We start from the raw sequence: 25,978 nt of genomic DNA, 5'->3' as shown, positions 1-25,978 counted from the left end.
AATATAAACACATTTTCTGACCGTTGTAGGTAGCTTCATATACATTGTTTCAAGCCTTACATGATTTCCCTGAACATGCTTTTCAACCCGTCAAATTATTCATATAAATGAACACAGGAAGACTGATATTGTAAAAATAAAATATTGGCGAGGTATTTTCCATTTTCAGAAAATGGGGTTACTATAAAAAGATTTTTGGAAAAACCTGTATAGTACGCCGCCGACCTCTAAAACTAACTTTCAAATGGAATTAAATATGTTTTCAGAATATGGATGGTTGTGTAACAGTGGTGAAGTGTTTGTTGATCAAGACTATTCTTCATCTGTGCTGGTAGATTTGTACATTTGGAAGTTGTTTCAGTGTGGAGAGAGATGGACACGGTGTATTGTACGGTAAACCTTGCTCTTTGATTTCATTGGTAAATCTATTTTAGCTAGTCTACAACTAGGTAAAGCTGTAACGTCGCCATATGACCTATACTGTGTCGGAACGTCGCCATATGACCTATACTGTGTCGGAACGTCGCCATATGACCTATACTGTGTCGGTGTGACGTAAAGCCCATTCAAACAAACAAACAAAACCTGCTCTTGTCTGTCCGTTTTGGGAAATATTTTTTCTGCAAATAAAGGTGGGGCGATGTCATATGACTTAAGAACCAACAAAACAAATGTGATTTGTTTAGTTAAAAAGTCTTTGTTCAACTTATAATATATGATTGGAATGTTGTTTTGTTAACCCCAGTGAAATTTCAGTTAATCTTAAGACCAAGGAGGCAGATTTGCAAGAATGGCATGAAACATGGTGATGATGGATGGACGTGTGGATCGTTAAAGCCCAACAGTGACAGAGTATTGGAGTACTTGACGTGCATTGTGAAAGTTGATCGAGACTATCAATTCTTCGAGAGTCCCAGTGCCTATATACTCGCAAGAAGGATATGGTATGAAATACAGCTTGGTACACATCTGTGCTGGTAGATTTGTACATTTGGAAGTTGTTTCAGTGTGGAGAGAGATGGACACGGTGTATTGTACGGTAAACCTTGCTCTTTGATTTCATTGGTAAATCTATTTTAGCTAGTCTACAACTAGGTAAAGCTGTAACGTCGCCATATGACCTATACTGTGTCGGAACGTCGCCATATGACCTATACTGTGTCGGAACGTCGCCATATAACCTATACTGTGTCGGTGTGACTTAAAGCCCATTCAAACAAACAAACAAAACCTTTCTACATAAAGCCCATTAAAAAAAACAAACAAAACCTGCCCTTGTCTGTCCATTTTGGGCAATATTTTTTCTGCCAATAAAGGTTGGGAGATGTCATATGACTTGAGAACCAACAAAAAAAAATGTGATTTGTTTAGTTAAAAAGACTTTGTTCAACATATAATATATGATTGGAATGTTGTTTTGTTAACCCCAGTGAACTTTCAGTTAATCTTAAGACCAAGGAGGCAGATTTGCAAGAATGGCATTAAACATGGTGATGATGGATGGACGTGTGGATCGTTAAAGCCCAACAGTGATAGAGTATTGGAGTACTTGACGTGCATTGTGAAAGTTGATCGAAACTATCAATTCTTCGAGAGTCCCAGTGCCTATATACTCGCAAGAAGGATATGGTATGAAATACAGCTTGGTACACATCTGTGCTGGTAGATTTGTACATTTGGAAGTTGTTTCAGTGTGGAGAGAGATGGACACGGTGTATTGTACGGTAAACCTTGCTCTTTGATTTCCTTGGTAAATCTATTTTAGCTAGTCTACAACTAGGTAAAGCTAGTCTATAACTAGGTAAAGCTGGAACGTCGCCATATGACCTATACTGTGTCGGAACGTCGCCATATGACCTATACTGTGTCGGAACGTCGCCATATGACCTATACTGTGTCGGTGTGACGTAAAGCCCATTCAAACAAACAAACAAAACCTGCCCTTGTCTGTCCATTTTGGGCAATATTTTTTCTGCCAATAAAGGTGGAAGGATGTCATATGACTTGAGAACCAACAAAACAACAACAAAAAATGTGATTTGTTTAGTTAAAAAGACTTTGTTCAACATATAATATATGATTGGAATGTTGTTTTGTTAACCCCAGTGAACTTTCAGTTAATCTTAAGACCAAAGAATGGCATGAAACATGGTGTTGATGGATGGATGTGTGATGAGATTGGAATGTTGTTTCGTTAAGGCAAGGCAAGTACAGAACAGAAAGGTAAAATTATTAAAAATATGTTATATTGTATTTATAATAGGGGAATGCAATTATGAACAACATACTATGTTAGATGACATTGAAATTGTGTATATGAAAGTTAAGAGTAAACATCATTGAAAGTAACATTGTAAATTGTGAAATGATCCCTGGTGGATGACATGAAGTCGTTAATGAAAACTGGACATGGAAGTTTACTGCAGTGAAAATTAGTGAAAAATGAAATGGAAAGTATCTGTTGAAATATGAAAGAAATGAATTGAATCAGCAATAGCAAAATAGGAAAAGTGAAAGTGAAAAATGAATGAAAATAAATTGAATAAGGAAGGAATGCATGAAAATTTGAATTTTCAAAAAAATTGAGAACAATAATGTAAATGATATAGATATTTATGAAGAGTTGAATGAAGAAAATTGAAAGTAAAAATGGAAAGATAGTGAAAAATGGAAAGTATCTGTTGAAATATGAATGAAATATAAATGATTGTATCATAGTTTGGGGACCTTTCTGTTGAAAAAGTGTCAGAGTTAAATCGTATACATATACATGCACAGTGCGGTAACTGGAGTGCAGGTACTTCAGATCATGCCCGTTGATTGGCTCATTTTTGCTGGGGTTTACATATTGTGACGGCAGAGAAAGGGAAAGCGGCAGAAATATCATATTCAGATGCTCGATCATTGGTTACTTTTTCCCGGGGTTTAAAATTGTGACAACAGGGAACGTGTTTTTATGTTTGACTACGATACAAAAGAGAAAGAACACCAAAAACACTCGGCAATCTGATTTATACTCGGGGGCTACGCCCCCTCGTACAAATCAGATAGCCTCGTGTTTCGGTGCTCTTTCTATTACATATCACACGAGATCAGCAATAACAAAAGGAAATGTGAAAGTGAAAAATGAATGAAAATTAATTGAAAAAGGAAGGAATGCATGGAAATTTGAATTTTCAAAAAATTGAATCGGCTTCAAAGAAATGAAAAAAGGAGAACAATAATATAGGAATTTATGAATGAAATTTGAAAGTGAAATAAGTTCATAACGAAATAAAAAATGAATGAATAATGTAATGGAAAATAATTTGTTGGTGCAAAGATCAGACATGTGAAAATATAAATGAAATAGATATGAAACAATTGGCTTTTCTTGACTGTAGAAAGTCAATGATTGTTGATTGTCTGCTCCTCCCATTCATAGTTCTACCATGATGTGGAAGTGCAGACAATGCAGTTTTCTAATTGATTTTTTTCTATTTCAGCTCAATTTTATATTGACCTTTGACTGGACCTTAATCAATCTGCAAGTCCTTACCAACCTGACCACCTACCTCATTTGATGACCATAAGCCATGGCTTTCCCTAGTTGACCAATCAACTTTTTTAACTACTTGGCATAATTAACGTGAAGGCCCAATCTTTGACCAAAACTTTCTCCGGTTATTGGTCAGACATGGATATTGGATATTGAAGCTCTGATTATAGAATGGTGGGGGATGTGTAGCAAAACCAAAACGCGTGACTATCTAAACCATATCCTGTACAGTGACAGACTTACCATTCTTCAGAGCTTCAATCAAAGGTTAATAATTTGAAAAACTAGCTAAACGCCATTTTCCGGTACTTTCTGTGTATAGCTCTCGGGAATTTGAAATGTTGTATAATAATGAAACGATCTGTTTGTTTTTGGCCTTTTCGGGATTAAAGTGAAATAAAATGATTATTTCATTGTTAGATCTTTTTATTAATAATTCCATGAAAGAAAATGTGATTTTCTCAAATAGTGATTTTATAGCTAAACAAAATCACTGTTTGTGATGAATTATATCACAAGGTCATAGCCCGAGTGACATAATGATGCACATCTTAATGACAAACAATTATTTTATCAAGCAATAAAATCACTGATTTGTATATCGTATTTCAATTCTAAATATCAACAAATAAATGTGTAAAATTTGCGATAGATAAACGGTGAAATCTTTTGGTATGAAAATTATCATATTTCACTCGTAGCTACCACCACTCGTGAAATTTTTCATTTTCATACCACTCCATGAAAATAGATCATGTATTTATAGGAAAAACTTGAATATCGTCTATATATAGAGGATATTGAATGAGTGTAGTTAAATTTCAAATTTATTGAACGAGTTGAATAAAATCATATTATGCGAGCCTCTGGCGAGCATAATATTGTTTTATTCAACGAGTTCAATAAATTTAGTATTGAATCTGCACGAATATAATATTCTATTTATCACATATATAAAATAAGAACAGTAAACTGTTAAAAGGAGTATTTTTTTCAATGACGCGTCTATAGTGTAACGCTAACATTAGCGCGCTTTAACGCTATGTTTCTATATAGCGCAAATGACGTCACGTCAAAGTGTTCTTAGACTAGTGTAATATCGTTTTTATTACATGGCTTTATTACACTCCTGTGCCGCGGTTTATGTGATAAACTTCATTAGGTGTAATTCCCAAGAGCTTAATAATTATGTAAAGTACTGGAAAATGATGTGCAACTAGGTTTTCGAAAAGGTCAATCGCTACACTTCTTCCAATGCTGCCTAGTTGTAAAACAGCACACTTCCAGATTCATATTTAAATAAAATTAATTATATGTTGCATAATTAAGTTAAATATTTAGATTTGAAGTTCATAAAATTTACAAAGCCATAAGAAAGACTTTTATTTATTTCCTATTATGTATTAAAATATTTAGTACCTGCGTAATATTATTTTGTTAATGGGTAGAATTAATATAACAATATTTTTAAATATTTGTAATAAGCTAATTTTGAATTGAATGGAAGAAGTATGCATATCTTTTTTTTTTACTTTTCCTAAATTTGGATTGATTTTTGAAGAAATTTAAATATCTGGATGTGTGCACTTTTAACTTCTAGCATGTCCCAAGCCATGCTAAATGCAGAGGGGGAGAAATGAATCTTGTATTTGTATTATCAATGTTATTTTACATATCACTAAATTTTTTTTTTTTTTTTTTTTTTTGGGGGGGGGGGGGCGTCCTTGGCCGGGTGGTTAAGGTCGTTGACTTCAAACCACTTGCCCCTCACCGCTGTGGGTTCGAATCCCGACAGGGACTTTGGATTTTTTCATATGAGGAAGCTATCCAGCTAGCTTACGGAACGTCGGTGGTTCTACTCAGGTGCCCGTTCGTGCCTGAAATAATGTACGGAAGGGCACCTGAGGTCTTCCTCCACCAGTAAAGCTGGAACGTCGCGATATGACCTATACTGTGTCGATGTGACGTAAAACCCAAAAACAAACAAACTATATTTTTTTACATTTTTGATTGCATGTTCGCCATTTTCCTGATATCTGAAGTTAATAGGTTGTTGCCTTGGATCTAGCGAGGCGGAGGATTTTTTTTGGTGAGCCTTTGGCCAGATAGTTTAAGTTCTCCATCCATAGCACCAATCAATCTATTTATCCTGTTATCGATTTTTTATAAGAACAGAGTTAAATTGTGATGTGTTTTTGAAAGTTTTGGCCTGTGCACAGTAAAAAAGTAGTTCTTATCATACAAGCAAAAATGTCAAACAGTCTTTTTTAGTGATTTTTAGTCTTTTTTACTTGTTTTGCCGCGTAACGTCATGCGTTCTTTTTCATGACGTCATCATATGATGTCACAGTACCAATGTTGAAATTTAGTTCCGTAAAATTTCTCGAATGTGTTACATTTTAACACAATGTATGCAGTTATTTACTTGCATCTCCTATAGAAGCAAAATTTACATACATGACAGAATTTATTCCTGTTGATAATTCAATTTAGTGTTGTTTTTTCATTCATCATAACAGCACATGCCTTAGATTGGTAAAATAAGAACCATAAGGAATAGAAAATTGTCAATATTTTACAAAATCTTTTAGAAATATGTAATCCGGATGATAAAAAAACATTTTAAGCGTGCATTTTAAAAAAATTCTTATGTGCTAAATAGTTGAAATGATTCTGAAAAATCCTTTATAAAAGTAAGGAATTTTTAGGATAAAATTGTGAATTTTGGCCAGTTTTTTTTTAAATAGACCTATATTTGACCCTTACCTATATTTGGCTATTTAAAAACTATATATAGATGCAAAAAAGTAGGAAGAATGTTAATCTTTTAAATAACAAGCCATGGTTAGTAAGTTTTAAGCTCTTGTAGTTTAATTTTAAAAATGCCTCTTTTATTGTATCACATACATAAGAGGAGTTCTGAGTTCAAATCTCAGTGGGAGCACTTAATTGTTGATTCATGGTTTGTAAAATTAAAACAGGGCTGTGAATTTTATGTCTATATTAAAGTTATTGCTTTTATAAGTCATTGTTTTTATAAATTATTGGGTTACCATTTTACATCTAGTTATATCAAGAACAAGCAAAGAATGTTATCTTAAACACCGAACATTATAAGCTGTCCTTAAAAAAGATGCAATTAAACATATAGCATATTAAAATATGTGAGTTTAATGGTTCAGAAAGGAACACATGAAGTTGCGATTACACGAGAGTGCATTCAGTAATCATAAGGCATGACTGTATTCAGCAATACGTAGGTTTCCATTGTCATAAAGAAGTATGGAAGCAAGCGTAATGTAAGTCCAAATATCATCAAGCAGGGTGGAATAAATGCACTAATTCTGTTCCATAATTGTGTGATACATTTATATGTTATTATAATTTCATAAATATTAAAATAGGTTAAAGACAACAATAAAAAGGGACTTTGATATGATCCGAATCGTTTATTTTCGTGACATCATTTTGTGTTGAATATAGTATTATAATGATTTTTTTATCAAAATTTAAAGGTTATGGGTGTGGGGAGTTTGGGTAGGCGGCGCAACCAGCCATGCATGATGATATGATCTTAAATCGTCTGCAGGCAGTTTCTTTACATAGATTTATCTCCCTTCAACGAAAGCTGCACGATTTTCACGTGGGCTGAAGAAATATACAAGGAGTACATTTACCACGAAAATGTCTTCACTGTATATACTAACTCTCCTGGTTATGTCTTTTTTGATTCTTTCAAACGGGAAAGGTAGGTGTAGTTTATATTATGTATTTTAAAATTATCTTAAATTATGCCAATGTTCAACATGTTTCTTTCTCATAACCATGCAGATAACATCATAAACATTTCTTTATTTTTGGATGTAATGCACATTTTTTTTTGCTGTCTGTATAATGTTTATATGGACAGATGAAAATAATTTTCATTTTGCTTATTTTCAGTTTGTTTCAGTTAAGTAATAATTTACATTGTCAAAAACACTTGTGGGAAAATTGTGTACATGAAACTACACAGTGCTAGTGTACTGGTGAACAGAAAAATATGGCTGTTTATTTGCACAATTCAGAAGATATGTCTGGCTACATGAGTCAGTAAATGATCATATAGGGTGTATATTAGACCAGTGATTTTTTTCTTTATATAACTACTACCCTAAAACGGTACTGTTCCCAATAGAAAATAGACATTAAATTTCCCAATTTCCAATGTTTAAATTCCCAAAATGGCTGTTCAAATTCCCACAAGGCCAACTGATTTCTCTGAAATCATTTAAATCCAACATATTCATATAAATCACCACTCAAAAGTTCTACCTGGACAGTGGAGGCTGTTAGCTATCTTTATTCATGATGACTAATCTTATTTGTAGCTGAAAGAATGCATAAAGAAAAATTCCCAATTTAGGTCAAAATAACGCATTTTGTCCCAATCAGTCTGGTACCGGCACCATTCCCAAAGTAGAGAAAAAAACACTGTTAGAAGATATATATTAATTATTGGACTACACACGTATTTATAATTTTTTGAATTTATTTTTATAGACGTTTTAATGTATTGGAACCGGTACCCCACCCCGCCCGAATTGTACACCCCTGTCTGGATTATCTTTCTTACGGCACATTTGAACTAATTCTTTATGCTCCCTGGCAACAAAATGGAGGAGGAGGCATATAGTTTTGCAAGATACATGTCTGTAGCTTAAAGGTCAAGGTCACTTTTTGACTTCTAAGATTTTTTTTGACATGATGATTACGCGTTTGTCATTCATGGATGGATTTAAGAAATGATTATGCTTAAATGTTTGGCTCACTTAGCTGAAGTGTCACCGATTAGCTAGAAAATCAAGGTTCCACTTGACTTAAAAGGAAACTTTTCACTAAATTGCATAGATGTTCCTGTCCAGTCAACAATCATGGATTTTAAAAACAACTTGGCATACCTTTGTGGCACATTTAGATGACGTGTCACGGGCAAAGGCCAATTTGAAAGTAAGAATTGTGATGGTAACACACGGATGTAAGATAGTAGATTGCTTGACGTGTCTTGTAATTCATATTCTTGGATGCTTCTTGAACAAATTGGCATACTGAGAATAAAAGAAGGTGTTTGTTACTAATATTCATGTAACACTCACTGATATAGTAACCATACAGTTATTGGAAGTCAAAGGTCAAGTTCCTTTAAATGTCAAATGTTATATGATCATTTGTCTATTTTCATTTATTTTATTACAACGCGTCAATGATGGCAAAACAAGACAACATAAGGTAAGACCAACAACACAAAACACGAAATAAGACTAACACAAAATAAGACAACTAAAGATAAGACCAACAACACAAAACACGGAATAAGACCAACACAAAAACACAAAATAAAACAACACAAGATAAGACCAACAACACAAAACAAGACAACACAAAAAAAGACAACACAATATAAGGCCAACAACACAAAACACGGAATAAGACCAACACAAAAATTCAAAATAAGACCAACACAAAATAACACCAATAATGACCGTATATGTGATATAACTTGTCTTACCCTTGATTTTTCTATATTTTTTATGAAATGATGCATTGTCAAAAAATAAATGTAAAAAAATGATATCGATAATTATTATTCATAATGAGACATTAGTTTAACGTTTTTGATTTGTTTTACAGATCTACGCTCAAGACCCGTAACGACACACGAAAGTAGAAATCCACACCATTCCTCGGTCAAAATAGCAAACATACATCATGCAAGGACACCTAACAAGCGAATTTGGACACCAAAATTTCATCCGAACATCTTAAACAGTAGAATTGTACACAGGACGACTGCTGTACCATTTGAAACACAAAGGTAAATGACAAAATACTTAGAGAATTTATGTTTCGCTCTGTTATTAACTAAATTTTTTTAAAAGGCCTTCATGTCAAAGTAAGCCTGTTTTTCTAAAAACTTTTTTTTTTTTTCGGGTTTTCCCCTTTATGTTTCAAAAAAAATTTACAAAAAAGGCCCAATTTACAACCATCTTTTGCTTTTTTTCCCTTTTGTCAATTAGACAAAATCAATTATTATAATAATATTTTCCCTCTTTATGACAGGTTATTACATTCAGCACACCTTCATCAGGAAAATAATCTAACTGCTCTTCAACCAATATTTTCATAAAAAAAACTCTTTTTTGCCTTTTCTAAAAAATTTTTTTTATTTTTAAAAAAAGTGCATTACACCCCCAACAAAAATGTTTTTCTCTGTTTCAGAGTCCCGGGGTAAAGTATGAATTTTTCCCGGCCCATTTTAAACAATACTTTTACAAGATTTCCTATAAAGAGATTTAATATTGCCCCAAGACAAAAAATAGGGACAAAACCCAATTAAAGAAAAAATTTAAATTTTTTAATTTTTACCTTTTTTTACTAATTTTCCCATATTAATAACAAATTTTCCTAAAAATACTTTCCCTTTCCTTTGAAATTGTTTTTAAAATCAAAGGGTTTTGATTACATTTAAATATGTTATTTTCAATGAATAATGTTATTTTCAATGAATAATGTTATTTTCAATGAATAATGTTATTTTCAGTGGATAATGATGTTTTTAATGGATAATGCTAGTTTCAGTGGATAATGCTATTTTCAGTGGATATAATTTAATTTTCAGTGGATAATGTTATTTTCAATGAATATAATTTAATTTTCAGTGGATAATGTTATTTTCAATGAATATAATTTAATTTTCAGTGGATAATGTTATTTTCAATGAATATAATTTAATTTTCAGTGGATAATGTTATTTTCAATGAATATAATTTAATTTTCAGTGGATAATGTTTTTTTTTAAATGGATAATGTTGCTTTTCAATGAATATTGCTATTTTCTGGGGGATATAATGTTGCAATGGATGCTGGCACTGTAACTAAAAGAGACTATAAGTTTGGGATGGTTACACAAGCATAAAAGCAAGATTTTACATGTATAAAACATTAATTATAAAAAATGACAAATGTAAGTTGTAATTTGTATCCCTATGATCAATGTGCATTGTTTTAGCTCACCAAGAAATATTTGTATAATTCCCAGTCTAGTATAATGGTAAAAAACCCAAGCGTTAAAGGCACATTATGCCTAAAACAATGAATAAATGTATATATGTATAAAAGTATAGCGTTAAAATAATTGTTTAGAGCAATTTAGATCTTTAACACATGAAGAAAGTAGCGCTGAATGTATTATTGCTTGTAATGTAAACAAAGTAGTATTTTGCCTTCCGTTAATAATTCAGGTACTAAATCACTTCATTTTCACTAATTGTCGGAATACAATAGAAGCAAAAGATAGTTCTGGTAATTGGCCTGGAAACTTTAACAGGACACAAAAAAGCTTTTGAGAAATGAAAGTAAAGACATATATGGGGAGTATATACGTTTTTGTCTACTTAAGGATTTAGGAACGCAACGAATAAATCCTACGAGAAAGTGTTTTAAGAATAGTGCCATAAAACTTGTTTGAAATGCAAGATACTTTGGACAAGCTTTGTAGGGATTCCCGTGACCCAGTGGATAAGGTTTCTTGTCCTAAATAAACAGATTTTTACAACTTTGTGTGAATTGTTGAATTATGTGATCATGTTAATAATCATGAAATAGTCTTGAACCGTCTTCAGGCAGCTTGTTTGTTAAGAAAAATCCAACATCTGTATAAATTTGATACTAACTAAGAAAAAAATCCTTAGGTTTTCCGTCAACAAGACGAACTTGATCAAATGAAATGACTGTGATGACTATGTTTATTACATGCTTATGCTTATGAGTGAAAATACAATACAGTTTTCACGGAATAGTATTCTTTTTATATATATGTAGGATTCTGGCGGAAAAATGGTTTAAACAGGATGCTGGTGCTAGAATGTCTTTCGGAGAAAAAATTTCCAAGGGTTAAAAAGATCATCACAAGGTGGACAGTTCAATACCAACCGTGAACAAGAAACCAACGTACACAAATTTGAATGTCAGACAATACTAATTTTAAAATGGTTATATTCTGTAGACCTTATGTTAATTAAAGTTTTTCTTCTTTTAAAATTGGGAGATTTAAAAGATATTTTACACACCCAGGGGTCGGGGCCGTAATTTCGGTTAATTTTGTGGCAAGTTGGTAAACTAAAAATAAATTAAGTTAAATTTTCCCAATTTCGAGCCAATAATCCCCTTCGGGCCAATCTTGCCCAGTGGCAAAAATTCCTTTTTATAATAATATATTTTTACTTTGGATGTCAACACATGCTCGAAATTGAACCTGATCTCTGGTCCCCTTTGGCGAAATAGTGAAAATCACACCTTTTTCCCCCGAAACCCAAAAAGAAAATGGCGTCCCCGGGGGGACAATGTTTTTAACCCTTGGGGATCTGAAAAAAGGTAATTAAAAGGTTAATTGATACAAAATATGAGGTGTTGTAACCGATTTGTTTGTTATGATAAAATTGTTGATTTGCCGTTTATGGTAACTATAAAAAGAAAATAACAAATATGCATGTCAATAAAGAATGCACAGGCCCTCCGAGTTCGAGCGAACGAAGTTCGACTGTAGTTGAAATTTCACACATTTTTTATCCGTCACTGTCCAAGGCCTATAGCTCTAAAATAGATTTTGACATAATTATGGCCCTTTTTGAAATAATAAAATTCTACATTATCCAGGCTCTTGTTTTTTATCAATCACTGAAAAAAGTCGAGCACGATGTCCTATCGACAGCTCTTGTTTTACTATGAAGCACTATGAGTAGTCGAACACGCTACCCTACTGACAGCTCTTGTCATTTTTATACAGTAGCTTGTGAAGTTCGATTTCTAGGGAGGTCTGGAGTCATGCATTCCAATTTATTAATCTCCTTCCGCATAGCGGAAAGGGGATTATAGGAATGGCCTCGGTCTGTCAGTCCGTCCGTCCGTCTTTCCATTCATGTCCGTCCGTAGCCCCCAAGGTCAAGGACACACTTAAATGTCAAGTATTAAAATAATATCTACAATTCGTGTCCGCTCGATTACTTTTAAACCGCTGAAATTTTTTTGAAATAACTTGGCACAAGTGATCACCATCATGAGATCTGCAGAGCGCAATAGTTGGGTCGCTATCCCCATGGTCAAAATCACACTTTAAGGTCAAGTGCTAAAAAGTCTACATTTCGTGTCCGTTCCATAACTCTTAAACCGCTGATTTTTTTTGAAATAATCACCATTATGACATGATATGCAGAACCCAACATCCAGGTTGCTACCCCAAGGTCAAGGTCAAATGTTCTCCATAACTTTTTGACTTTATAGAATATTTTAAATAGCTTGACACAAATAATTACATTCATGACACTAAAAAATGCATATAATATATACATGGCACAACATCAAGGTCAATGTTTGTTAAAGGTCAAGAAGTACACATTCAAATGTCTGCCGCGGAAGAGGATTTATCTAACAGCGTGAGGTACTACTGACTTCTTACACTAACCCTAAACTTTCCCTTATGTGTTCCTAAACCTAAACTAAACCTAATGTCTATACAATGTCCTAAACCTAATAAAACTCTATGAGGGAATATTAAAGTTCCAATTTGGCACTTTTTCGATGCGATTTATTTATTTATAAGTACATGTTGTTTTTAAAACGAACTTCAAAGTCCAATTTAAAAGAACATGTTCCTATCCAAGTACTGAGTGTGGTGACGTCATAACATTCATGTTTCTTTCTAAGAGATAGATGTCTCTGCGCGCGCACCAGTGTAGGGTTGTTTCCGGTAAATGAGTGTCGTCATGGTAGATCTTTGTTTCAGCAAGTTTTCCGATCCAGTCTTTCATCATTTTCTCCTGTGAGTTATAGATATACAAAATTCAGAAAAAGTACATAGCACTGAGGGCCTCATAGCATTATAATGGCCGAACAATCAGTACGCAAACATTGAACGGTCCAAAGCCGGAGGCATCGGGATATATACCGTGGGTAATTGGCTGAGGTCTGTTCACTGTTTGGGGCTTATTGGGAGGTTACTATAATTTTTTTAGGTCCGAAGTACTCTCTCTGCTATTTCTTATATCATACCGCATTTTCTAGATCTACAACATAATGGTCAAAGTTCAACAATGAAATTCATATTGTTTTAATCATTAGACATTTGCTTTGTAAAATGTACTTTAAAACTATTGGCTGTCAGATTTTCAAATCAGTTTGAAATCGGCAAGCCGACTTTCTTATGTTCAACTATTATCCTGATGTCGACAACAATCCCTACCTTAGCAGTGCAGACCATGATCAACAAGCATGGTCTGAATTGTTCGTTATTCAGTCAGAACATTTTTTTTTATTTTCTCTGAAAATGATACATGTAACTGGTCTTTCTCAAGCATCTTCAGAACCCACGGGTAATGGTGTCCTTGAACTGCACTCATCGTGCGAATGAAATATATATGTTCTCAAGTTGAAAGATCGTCACGTCTATTTGATATATTTAACATGGTAAGAGTTAATGTAAAATTCTGCATTCGTGAATCTATAGTAAACTGATATTCACAGTATTCCAAATTCTTTAATTAAAAAAAATAATAACATAATTATGTAAAATTGTTTAAAAGTGAATTGGTTATTCACATTATTCCAAATTTTTAAATAAAAAAAAATTATGAACATAATTATGTAAAATTGTTTTAAAGTGAATTGAAAGTTTTTACAATATGAAAATAACGGGCAATTAGAAGTCACCTCTAGTTCCGTCATTCCTGTAGATGAGTGTATATGATCGCGTTCATCGCGATTTAATGGCGCCAAAAAGCACGTGCTTCCGGTGATAGCAATCAGTTGGTGCTGAAATTATGTTAAATACATGTATACTGTGTTATATGACTAAATACAATATTCCGTCTGCCTTAAATAGACACATCCCGCTAGAAAAAAAAACAACAAAAGAAAAACAACAACAAAAAAAACAAAACAAAAAAAACAACGAAATAACAAGAAGAGCAAATGAACGGAAAGAAAGTTAATTAAAAATTATACATCTCATTAATGACATAGAGGATATTTGTTTGTTTGTGTGTAAGATGAAATTTTATGAAATAAAATTACATCTTACACAACAAACAGACAAATTTTCTTTTTATTTTATGCTTTAAAACAAGTTAGAACGAAATTTCCAAATCTGTTTCCCCCATTGAGAGCCCCATTTAGAGGGAATTTCTCATTAAAAACAAGAAGTCTTGAGCTGAAAAATAAGTCCGCCAATCAAGGTTAAATGACGGTGATATTTATTCATTTTATTAAAAAAATATGAATGATCGCTTGTTTTAATAATAAAAGCAAACAATTCTTGTAGGAGAAAAAGTCCAACCATCCATCTATATTTCTGTTACTTACTGCGAATTTATATTAGACCTGGCTTTGTAAAATGTAAGCGGCAGCCATTTTTTAAAGTTGTGTATTTCACGGGAGGAAAATAATTGTGTAAGATTCAGAAGGATATAATTTGGATTTGTTAGTCATACACCTTTTTAAAGAAAGAAAACTTATTGAGGATTGTAACAGACAAAAAAATAAGTGTTGACAGAAGTGAAAACATTCAGAAAAAGGAGCTAGGAAAATGGAAAACTTGGAAGCTTGCTAAGGCATTGTAAGGAACGCTGGGTTGCTTTACTTATTTTACGAGTGATGGCTGTCAATGCTTTCCAATTTTTCATAAAGCATACGGCAGTTATTGCTCGTAGGATACTTTAATATGCCCAAATGTCATCAAGAGCAGTTTAGCATGGGGAAGGAATGTATTTTTCAGACTGTAAAAACGAAACAAAAAAATTTAGAGACTAAATTTTGTGATTGGAATTTGAAGGAATAGAAGTCAGTTTTCTCTCTTTATTACTTTTGACATTTAAGTTATTTATCTATTTCAGCTTTGCTATTTTTTTAACAGCCTGATATTGTCAGAATTGTCAGTAAAAATAAAATTGAGGTACCACATGGGGAAAATCTTAAAAAAGTAGTTTCGTCATTGAAAAAAGTGAAATTATATTTTGATAATTTTCACTGTGAAATTATCAAATATAAATTTCACGGATAAATCAGTAATCCACTGAAAAGCATAAAATAAAAACACATAATTTTAAGTATAAGTACTTAGTAAGAATTAAATTACAAAGCACAGACATAAATGCCAACTTTTTATCTAAGGATTGCTGGCCGTGTGGGTTCAAACCCTGTCGGGGGCAAGCCTTGAGCAAGTAACTACTAGTATACATTCATTGGTTCCAGGAACGGCCTCGAGCAATCTAAAATAAATTTGTATAAGCTAAATGCCAACTTCTAAATCTATTAAAGATTGCACATAATTTCGTCAACGAATATACCATAAAACATGTACAATTTACATGTACTTCAAGCACATATTTTCCATCGTTCTTAAATTCGTTGATATCTTTTTATATGAGATATACATGCCAGATAGTGATAAATCTCGTTTAAGATAGTGCAGATAAGGTATATATTATATACTTACCAAAACCTGATCGTATGCGAAACGGATCTGGCTTGATTCGGAATGTGCATAGTAAGGTATCGTTGTCCGTGGATATTTTGTCGTGTGTGCTGCACTGTACACACACCCAACCAGACACACCAGCTGTTGATAAAAGTAATTATTATGTACTGATTACTTTACACCACTGATTTAGGAAAAATGAAATCGTATGGTTTGATCATTGGGGAGTTTTAGGATCAAGCTTCAGAAGGCAGCAGTTTTGAGATTGATAAAATTGGTTCCAGGCCAAGATATATACTGTTAGCATTTGTGCGCCGACAATGCCAGTGGCACGTTTCATTTCATTTCACAACTGCTTTCCAGCTTGTCTTATTCTTTTCTTTTTGTCCTGTTAGATTAGCTAGTCATTTATCAAATGGGATATCTTTTATCAAATTGATTTAACACATCAATCCCGCTTTTGTTTTTATGTTTCACTTACATTGTATTTTTAAATTATACCTTTTGAGTCGAAGGTAAAATTTCAATGAAGTTTGATTATGGCCATGCGAATAAAAATCGTTTATTTGGTATACTTTCAACTGAATAAATCGATTGCTAAACAGTCTGTTTGTAAATGTACACCATTTTGTTTTCAAACAAAGTAGATTTGTTATATTTTGAACACTATTGTTTTTTTAATGCGTTTATTTAAGGTCGCCGCCGGAAAGCCCATATGGGCGACCGTACTCTCAAGTCGGGCCATCCTAGAGCGTCCCGCCGAGATTTTTTTCGTCGATTTTTTCCAGCTTTATTGGTGGAGGAAGACAACAGGTGCCCCTTCGGGCATTATCTCAGGCACGAGCGGGCACCTGGGTAGAACCACCGACCTTCCGTAAGCCAGCTGGATGGCTTCCTCACATGAAAGATTTCGACCCCGAGTGAGGATCGAACCTACAGCGGTGAGGGACCTGTGATCTCAAGTCAGCGACCTTAACCACTCGGCCACGAGTATATCTTTAAATAATTATGAAATAAGTATACGTACATACGTGCATTAGTTTGAATGACTTTTTACAAACGAAATCTATCACGTTTTTTAATAAGAAAATGTAATTAATATATCAATTATCTAAAACATACCGAAAATGTGATTATTTCTGTCCTCATAATATCTTGTATGTATTCTTCAACAGTTGTTCAGCTTAATTGTCTCATATTTTGCAAATTATGTCCCATTTAAAGTTACACTGAACTATAAGATAAGGAATCTCTTAACATATTTACAATACAAACTACTTTTTATCATAGACTTCATGGAAAAAATGTACATGAAATATCTGAAGAATTCAAATACAAATCTTTATACATGTTTGTTTGTGTGAAATAAAAATTCAAATTTGCTCGATTTTCGGAATCTTTAGCTCTACTAGAAAATCGGGAGCGCTATTGTACCCAACCCGGTGTCTGCGTCACCCTTTGGTTAACATGGTATCTCCAAAACTACGAAAGGGAATGGGTTGAAACGTCACATACATTTTCTCTATGATGATCGGTCATGGTGGACTTAGGTACCAAAACTCTGAGTTACCATTTTAGAGAGTTATGCCCCTTTTCTGACTAATAAACACTTAGAATAGTCGAGCGCAAAGTCTTGCGGGCAGCTCTTGTTATTCCTTTATACGCTTCTTAGATTATTTGAGAGTGTTTACATTGAAGGGACTGTTCAGAACAAAAGGTAATTATATTTGAAAAAGGTAAGTTTGGTTTTATATATTTTACTTGTTGTTTTATTTTATTTAGATAATCTCAATCATGTATTTTATCTTAACACGGTAATATCAAATTTAGAACAAAGCTTCAAAATAATCTAAATGTTAAAAACGATAGCAAATTCCCAGTGTTATTGTTTTAAAGATACACAAAAACGCCGAACTTTCGTGATTTAATTACAAAAATTGCATATATACGTACTATGAAACATTTATGAAAGAATAATATTAACGTATCTTTACAAAGAAGTTTGCCGTGCTATTCCAATATATGGAAGAGACTGCTCCGGTTGTTTTAAAGTCTTCAGTGAAAAATGATCTTTCTTTTTCTTTTTTATACACATCTTCTTCATCCTACTTTACTAACAAAACATACTCTCTATTATCATTCAACATTCTGTCAGTTCCATCAATATGACATTGACTTGACTTTAACAGGTTCATCATTTTTAAATGGTAAGAGTTATATGAGCCGCGTCATGACAAAACCAACATAATGGGTTTGCGACCAGCATGGATCCAGACCAGCCTGCGCATCCGCGCAGTCTGATCAGGATCCATGCTGTTCGCTTACAAACCCTATTACAAGTAGAGAAACTGATGGATCCTGATCAGACTGCGCGGATGCGCAGGCTGGTCTGGATCCATGCTTGTCGCAAACCCATTATGTTGGTTTTGTCGTGACGCGGCTCATATATTGTTTGAAACCCCGTCAGAGGCAAAGCCTTGTTTCCATGGGCACGAAACTTTATACTCATTGCTCAGAGCTGGTTTGTTCCAGCAACCGATTGGAGAGAGTGTCAACAAGCTTATACAATCGATCTGAAATAAATTATGAATAAACTAAAACTTCTGTGATAAATAAATTAATCGAATCTGCACTTTCATACGCCACAGATAATGTTCCTACTGGTGTATTTTATAGCTTTTTTTTATCAAAGTTCCAACTGGTTTCAATTATTACTTATTGTATTATATCTATGTGCAACCAGTTCACCTCTGTCGTAAATAATGTCTGTATGTGAAGTACTATTATCTACTGTCCAAGTTTTTGTCCCTATTTTGTGTTTAGGTTAACCAATGTCATTAACTAAGACAGAAACAAAAAGAATTAATAATTGAGCCGCGTCACGACAAAACCAACATAATGGGTTTGCGACCAGCATGTATCCAGACCAGCCTGCGCATCCGCGCAGTCTGATCAGGATCCATGCTGTTCGCTATCAGTTTCTCTACTTGTTATAGGGTTTGTAAGCGAACAGCATGGATCCTGATCAGACTGCGCGGATGCGCAGGCTGGTCTGGATCCATACTGGTCGCAAACCCATTATGTTGGTTTTGTCATGACACGGCTCATTTGTATTTCTGACATTTGTGATTCATTTTCTAATCGTTTGATCAAATGCAACTATCATTTTATAAACATATGGAAATAATCATTCGGCTGTTTTATTCCTTTATAATATATTTAAATTATTATCCAAGTGAATATACTTGTAGTAAAAATGGAAGAGAATGTATGTCCCAGAAATACTTTTTATATGTATCTCTCAAAACGGCCTGTCTCTTGTAACGGTCTTTTTTCTCAAATGTTGTATATTAGAAATAAAACTTTGTTTCTTTTAGTTTTCGTTAGTAAAAGAAAATTGAAAATCGACTTAAATTTTGAATTAGCTTATCAGTTGACCAAGTTTTGTTTCTATTAATAGCCAATAAGTATGATTAAATTTTGAGATCTTTGAGCGCATTTAGTTGAATTAGTTCTATTACCATCATTCAGAAAAAATGGCTCATCAAATATTAGGGATTTTGGTAAGCAGAAAATTACGTAAAAGTTACCATATTAAATTTTGTAAATGTTGTAATAAGTCAAACATATATAATTCATATTTTTCTACTTGTGTTTCTTTTACAATTGTTCTTAAATATATGGTTAAATGATATGTTGATTGTGTAAGTATATTGAGTTATTCTTTCACTAATTTTGACATACCGGTAGAATGAAAGAACTTACAAGTATTTCGCTGTGATAGTAAACAATTCAACCGTAATCTTTTTCCTTAAATAAAGGGGAAAAAACGTTTCAACTTGTCTTTACAATTTCAGTTGGCCGGTTTTGTATGTTATGTGTATGGCACAAACCCACCACGTACAACCATACCTTACTATGACCACTCAGAGTCCAGTCAGATAAATTTCTTGTTTGAACCTAGTCTAGTAAGTTGATACAGAACTCAAGTCTTATTGTATCTATTATTCGTACTTTGCAAATGATGAAATAGAAACTTAAAACATCTGAAGACGTGGGATTGCAAGAAAAAAAAAACAACATTATATAAATGGTTTGATTGAACCTATTCATGAGATTAAAAGGATTGTAATAATCCTTAAAGCTCATGGCACGTGCTTATGCAGTTTTCAATTATCAGCGCAAAAAGTTTTAGAACATTTTTGAATGATTAAATAGAATAACCCATAAAGTACCAAGGCAATTTTGAACCTTTACAATCAATTGAAAAGAAGTTTTTTTTGTAGGCCAATTAGTTTTAATTCCAGTCAGTCATGATTGATTAAAATATTTAGTGCCAATTAGTAGTCACTGATGATCTCGATGTTTTCATTAAACTTGAATCAATGTTTTCATATATTCCCTGGTTAACTGACAAATTTGTGGTTTACAAGGCTATCTACAGTAGATTGATATATTTCGTTTGTTTTAACCCCCTTGATAATCTTTATCATTATATTTTCTTGAATTTTTTGTTTCAGAGTCATTTCATTGCACGAACATATAGCACGTGCTTTTTGGTGCAATTAACGCACGATGAAATTGATCATATCCACACTTCATGGGGACTTGGCGATTTTGAGGTAATCTTCAAATCTCTTCAAGCGTTTGTAATAAATCAATTAATTATAGTTACAATTAAGGCATGACGCACAGAATGTGTTTGTGGGTCAAAGAATAATGCCAAGATACGGAAACAATAAAATAAAAAGAAAAGAAAATTGCTGAGAAAAAAAAAGAATAACGAAATGAACGATATTCCAAATGAAAGTGTTTTACTTATTCAAGGTCATTGGTACGTACCTAGTGTAAGGTCACATGCAGAGGTCAAAGGTCAGATGAAAATGAAAATAATTGTACGGATCATCAAGTTGTCTTGAATTGAGGGAGTACATCACAAATGATAATAATCATCACATAAATGTTACAAGCATACTAGTAATCCGGGTCAATTTAAACAAGGTCAAAGTCAAGGTCGAAGTAACTAGAGATTATTTAAAATGATTTTGTCGGTAAGATATACACTACATGCAATTATTGAGATTTACATGATACAAATGTACACTGCCATAAACCAGATCTCTAGTTCAAAGTAACTGTAGCCAAGGTCAAGGTCACATTCAGATGTTTAAGGTCATACAATGTGTGTTTAGTCATCATAGAAATGAGAAATGAATTCTAATGTAAATATCCACCACTATGTGATTGATTATTTATGATGGACGTATTTTGTGACTATGGCAGTCTTTCAAATTTCAGATTATTAAAGTGATAAGCATTATCTAATTTTAGTATACATATATTACATGTATGACTAAAAATTTGGAACGCGTTCGTGACAGTTACTATTTAATATGGCTCACAAAATAATCGGGCTTGTTTCTAAAGAAGATCTTTATCGAAACATCATTTTATAGCCAATACGGTAATGTCATTACAAATATGGAAATTAAGGATTATAAGAGAAACCCAGAATAACATCGATATTTCAGCCTCTTTGACTGTGGTAGCCATTTAAAATAATACAATTTTTTTTATAATAAATGCATACAACGATACACTGCATACACGATACTCTTTCATTAATTCTAACTTGACTTCATTTTCAGTTAAAGATGATGAGAGAATGGGTAGGCCAGCTTCCAGAGACAAGAATCTATCATGATGACCCGAACCTTCCAGATTATACACGTAATTACTGCTCCCGACATGACATGTTTCTTCTAGAAAGAGGCGAGACCGCCACACAACCAAGCTCTATTCTAGGCTGAAATTTTACAGTTGTAATAAATAATAACATCAGCACGAACTATCTTTTTCTTGATCATGTCAGCTTTCCATGTATTTGTTTCATTTGAATTTATTAATTGTAAACTTTTGTCATTTAAAATTTCTTTACTTTTTCTTCTCGTTTTGAATTATACTTTCATAGGGGATACGTTGAAAATTACTACGGTTAAAAATAGTTCAGCAATAAAGTGTTGTCTTAAACGTAAATGTAATATGTGCGATATTAACAAAATGTTTAGTACACAAGAAAGAATTATGCTGTTATTCTTTATTCAACAATACCTATCAAATTAAAGAATAGTGATTCGGTGCCACGATTGGTGCACTTCCGATAGTCCAGTGTGTCTTGATGTTGTAACGGGCAGCGTTGCTTACCTTTGCTAATTTTTGTGACTGAATATACGGGTAGTAATGAACTACGTACCGTAGAAGTTGCTCAACCTCATGGATTTTTACGTATGAAACAAACTATTATAAATTCAAAACACAACCAAGACGTCAAAATTGTAAAAAGGCCAAGATCGGTTTGAAGAGCCTTATGAACGGCAGTGGGCAACATATACTACCGTCCGCGTCTCACCCTTGCAATGAGACATCTTAGAAGAATGTGCCCTAAACGTTAAATATATGATACCTGCACAGAAATACAATGCACTTTAATTGTCAAAGAAATAATGTACGACACACTGTCAAAAAAACACCGAATTGATCGCGCAGTGCGGAGATAGGTAAAATCCTTTTACCCCAGCTATAATGCACTCGGTCTATGAATGAGGCCATCTCTTTGGCCGTAATTACAATTAGCTGGTGCATGCGAACTGTGTTACACAGCATATAGCTCTCGGCGAATATAGCTCACCCCCATCATCAACAAGATAAGAATTTTAATAATCTCTATCGTCAAAATAATTATTGTCATCAGATTATATTTATCATAGTTTCAGAATCGCATCGAGAAACATTAGAAAAAATATGTTTAACTTTTGTTTTACGTCAATATTTCAAATTGTTTATAGTGATGATGTATATACTGATGATGACAATGACTGTGAGTAATGGTCTCTGTGTGGGTTTTATGATGATAGACAGTGTGTGAGTCATGTTAATTGTGTGATTAGTGCCCTGTGTAAGGTCAGTGTGTGAGTATTGCCTTTTGCTTCAGTGTTAGAGTAGTGTCCAGTGTGTGAGTAGTGTCTGTGTTTTAGTAGTGTCCTGTGTGTCAGTGTTTAAGAAGTGTCATGTGAGTAGCGTCCTGTGTGTCCGTAGTCTTCGGTGGGGTCAGGCCATGTTTTTAGCAGTGTTCTGTGTCAGTGTGTGAGTAATATTTTGGTTGACAATGTTTGAGTTGTATCCGGTGTCAGTGTGAGTGGATGCCTTTGTGTCAGGGCAGTGTTTGAGTAGTGTCCGAAGTCAGTGTGTTATTAGTGTGTGTTCTGTAAGTGTGTGAGTAGTGCCTGTGAGACAGGTCAGTTCGAGTAGTGTCATATGTCAATGTGTGTGTAGTGTCCTGTGTGTCATGACAGTGTGTGAGTAGTGTCCTGTGTGTCCTGTCAGTGTCGGGTGTGTCCTGTCAGTGTGCGAGTAGTGTCCTGTGTGACCTGTTAGTGTGTTAGTAGTGCCCTGTGTGTCCTGTGTGTCCTGTTAGTGTGTGAGGTGTGTCCTGTCAGTATGTGAGTAGTGCCCTGGGTGTCCTGTCAGTGTGTGAGTAGTGCACTGTCTGTTCTATCAGTGTGTTAGTAGTGTCCTGTGTGTCCTGTCAGTGTGTTAGTAGTGTCCTGTGTGTGAGTACTGTCACTGTGTTTAGTAGTGTCCTGTGTCCTGTCAGTGTGTTAGTAGTGCTTTGTGTGTCCTGTCAGTGTGTGAGTAGTGCACTGTCTGTTCTATCAGTGTGTTAGTAGTGTCCTGTGTGTCCTGTCACTGTGTTAGTAGTGCTTTGTGTGTCCTGTCACTGTGTGAGTAGTGTCCTGTGTCCTGTCAGTGTGTTAGTAGTGCTTTGTGTGTCCTGTCAGTGTGTGAGTAGTGCCCTGTGTGTTCTGTCAGTGTGTGAGTAGTGCACTGTCTGTTCTATCAGTGTGTTTAGTAGTGTCCTGTGTGTCCTGTCACTGTGTTAGTAGTGTCCTGTGTGTCCTGTCAGTGTGTTAGTAGTGCCCTGGGTGTCCTGTCAGTGTGTGAGTAGTGCACTGTCTGTTCTATCAGTGTGTGAGTAGTGCACTGTCTGTTCTATCAGTGTGTTAGTAGTGTCCTGTGTGTCCTGTCACTGTGTTAGTAGTGTCCTGTGTGTCCTGTCACTGTGTTAGTAGTGTCCTGTGTCCTGTCAGTGTGTTAGTAGTGCCCTGGGTGTCCTGTCAGTGTGTGAGTAGTGCACTGTCTGTTCTATCAGTGTGTGAGTAGTGCACTGTCTGTTCTATCAGTGTGTTAGTAGTGTCCTGTGTGTCCTGTCAGTGTGTGAGTAGTGTCCTGTGTGTCCTGTCAGTGTGTGAGTAGTGCTCTGTGTGTTCTGTCAGTGTGTGAGTAGTGTCCTGTGTGTCCTGTCAGTGTGTGAGTAGTGCCCTGTGTGTTCTGTCAGTGTGTGAGTAGTGCCCTGTGTGTTCTGTCAGTGTGTGAGTAGTGTTCTGTGTGTCTTGTCAGTGTGTGAGTAGTGCCCTGTATGTCAGTGTTTAAGTAGTGTTATGTGTATCCTGCCAGTGTATGAAAGTGATCTGTGTGTCATGTCAGTGTGTTTGAGTAGTTTTTATTAATTTATTTTTATTTGTGTTATTTTATCATATGAATGATTGTTAGTAGTTTAGTGGAGAAGCGGGGGATCGAACTCGCAACCCCTAGACTCGTAGTCAGACAGTGTTACCACTGCACTACAGCGCCCGCTCTGATTTCATCTATTTTGGAAGTTCTTATATATACATTATCACATTAGTAAACATTAGATTAGACATTAATTGAATTTTCACACCTTAAAAGGTAATATAGTCGTTAGGTCTATTTAGTGTTTTACAATGGCTGACATTCGTGTCCTTGCTCGAGGGGTTATGATAAAGGACTTAACACAAACGAGTAGAAAGGAAAATAAGTAAAACATACTAAAAAAAAGTCATGTTCTGTTAAATAGAATCCCAGTTCTAATTTTGACAATAAGTGAGCTTAAACAAATACTTGTTGTTTATGATTTATCATGGTTTGAGAAACTATATGTATTTCAAAGCAGCAAACTTCCAAACTCATGCTTATTTTCATGACGATTTTGAAAATGTAGTGTAAATTAAATTAAAATATTTTCACGTGAACAATGAAAGTAATTTACATATTTCAAACATATTGCAAACAACACTTTCAATCCACGTAAATTACCAAACTAACTGCGTAAGTCACGCAAAATAGTTTAATATTTATTAAAATTTTATCTTAATTTTTTTTTCAGAATAAAAGAAACAGATATTTGACGAGATAGATAAATTCTACCAAATGGTATCACCCAGCACTCTACGTCGACCAGAGGACACAGTTGGTTTGTCCCGTGAAACCCAACTTCCAACCAGAAGTATATATCTATAATGGATACACAGCCTTTTTAGAAATATAAAAAAAGGCAACATGTTTTGACTTTATACAAAAGCTTTAAAACCTAAACAATATATGGGCACACTAAATATATAATGTTCTAAATTTTTTAATGAAAAGAACAGCTTTCCTTGACCTGTAATAAAGGCCCGCTCTTATTTCGGAAGTTCCTATATATACATTATCACATTAGTAAACATTTGATTAGACATATAAATTGAATTTTCACACCTTAAAAGTTAATATAGTCGTTAGGTCTATTTAGTGTTTTACAATGGCTGACATTCGTGTCCTTGCTCGAGGGGTTATGATAAAGGACTTAACACAAACGAGTAGTAAAAGGAAAATAAGTAAAACATACTAGAAAAAAGTCCTTTTGCCTAATGTTCACGCGGAAATCCGCCGGATAATTCTTTTGGTAAGAGTAACTGGGCCTTGCATATAATACTGTAAAGGAGACCTACCGATCTCACTAACAAATTTTGTACAGGACCTCAGAGTTCGAGCTAACAAGGTTTGACTGTTAGATCTCAGTTTCAAATTTGGTT

At 34.1% G+C, this 25,978-nt stretch overlaps 3 protein-coding genes across 3 annotated transcripts; 2 read left to right on the top strand and 1 right to left on the bottom strand.

The window, feature by feature from the left end:
- The first annotated feature begins 7,131 nt into the window (after positions 1-7,131).
- On the top strand, positions 7,132-11,556 carry LOC132737376 (uncharacterized). Its single transcript, XM_060724691.1, has 3 exons — positions 7,132-7,286; positions 9,209-9,392; positions 11,399-11,556. Exons 1-3 carry the CDS (start codon positions 7,223-7,225, stop codon positions 11,472-11,474), a joined length of 324 nt encoding a protein of 107 aa, XP_060580674.1. The 5' UTR covers positions 7,132-7,222; the 3' UTR covers positions 11,475-11,556.
- A 1,589-nt stretch (positions 11,557-13,145) lies between these two features.
- LOC132737285 (uncharacterized) lies at positions 13,146-17,325 on the bottom strand. The gene is made up of 4 exons (XM_060724581.1): positions 17,169-17,325; positions 16,065-16,187; positions 14,282-14,383; positions 13,146-13,392 (listed from the first exon to the last, which is right to left on the bottom strand). Exons 1-4 carry the CDS (start codon positions 17,193-17,195, stop codon positions 13,228-13,230), a joined length of 417 nt encoding a protein of 138 aa, XP_060580564.1. The 5' UTR covers positions 17,196-17,325; the 3' UTR covers positions 13,146-13,227.
- Positions 17,326-19,452: 2,127 nt separating this feature from the next.
- LOC132737572 (uncharacterized) lies at positions 19,453-21,888 on the top strand. The gene is made up of 4 exons (XM_060724911.1): positions 19,453-19,609; positions 19,904-20,014; positions 20,567-20,668; positions 21,695-21,888. Exons 1-4 carry the CDS (start codon positions 19,583-19,585, stop codon positions 21,854-21,856), a joined length of 402 nt encoding a protein of 133 aa, XP_060580894.1. The 5' UTR covers positions 19,453-19,582; the 3' UTR covers positions 21,857-21,888.
- The last annotated feature ends 4,090 nt before the right edge of the window (positions 21,889-25,978 follow it).

This window comes from Ruditapes philippinarum, unplaced genomic scaffold (assembly GCF_026571515.1).
Source record: "Ruditapes philippinarum isolate M1 unplaced genomic scaffold, ASM2657151v2 ctg11830_1_1_1_1, whole genome shotgun sequence".
NCBI lineage: Eukaryota > Metazoa > Mollusca > Bivalvia > Venerida > Veneridae > Ruditapes > Ruditapes philippinarum.
The sequence above is the reverse complement of the archived record's forward strand: the minus strand, read 5'-3'. Positions and strand labels throughout refer to the sequence as shown.

Excerpts from the sequence above, each read along its gene's own strand:
- LOC132737376 (XM_060724691.1), top strand. The coding sequence starts at position 7,223 with ATGTCTTCACTGTATATACTAACTCTCCTGGTTATGTCTTTTTTGATT. Across the intron at positions 7,287-9,208 it reads GATTCTTTCAAACGGGAAAG|ATCTACGCTCAAGACCCGTA; the intron begins GTAGGTGTAGTT and ends TTTGTTTTACAG. Across the intron at positions 9,393-11,398 it reads GTACCATTTGAAACACAAAG|GATTCTGGCGGAAAAATGGT; the intron begins GTAAATGACAAA and ends ATATATATGTAG.
- LOC132737572 (XM_060724911.1), top strand. The coding sequence starts at position 19,583 with ATGGCTCATCAAATATTAGGGATTTTG. Across the intron at positions 20,015-20,566 it reads TCTTGTTTGAACCTAGTCTA|AGTCATTTCATTGCACGAAC; the intron begins GTAAGTTGATAC and ends TTTTTGTTTCAG. Across the intron at positions 20,669-21,694 it reads GGGGACTTGGCGATTTTGAG|TTAAAGATGATGAGAGAATG; the intron begins GTAATCTTCAAA and ends CTTCATTTTCAG.
- LOC132737285 (XM_060724581.1), bottom strand. The coding sequence starts at position 17,195 with ATGAGGACAGAAATAATCACATTTTCG. Across the intron at positions 14,384-16,064 it reads TCGCATACGATCAGGTTTTG|CACCAACTGATTGCTATCAC; the intron begins GTAAGTATATAA and ends ACATAATTTCAG. Across the intron at positions 13,393-14,281 it reads CAGGAATGACGGAACTAGAG|GAGAAAATGATGAAAGACTG; the intron begins GTGACTTCTAAT and ends TATAACTCACAG.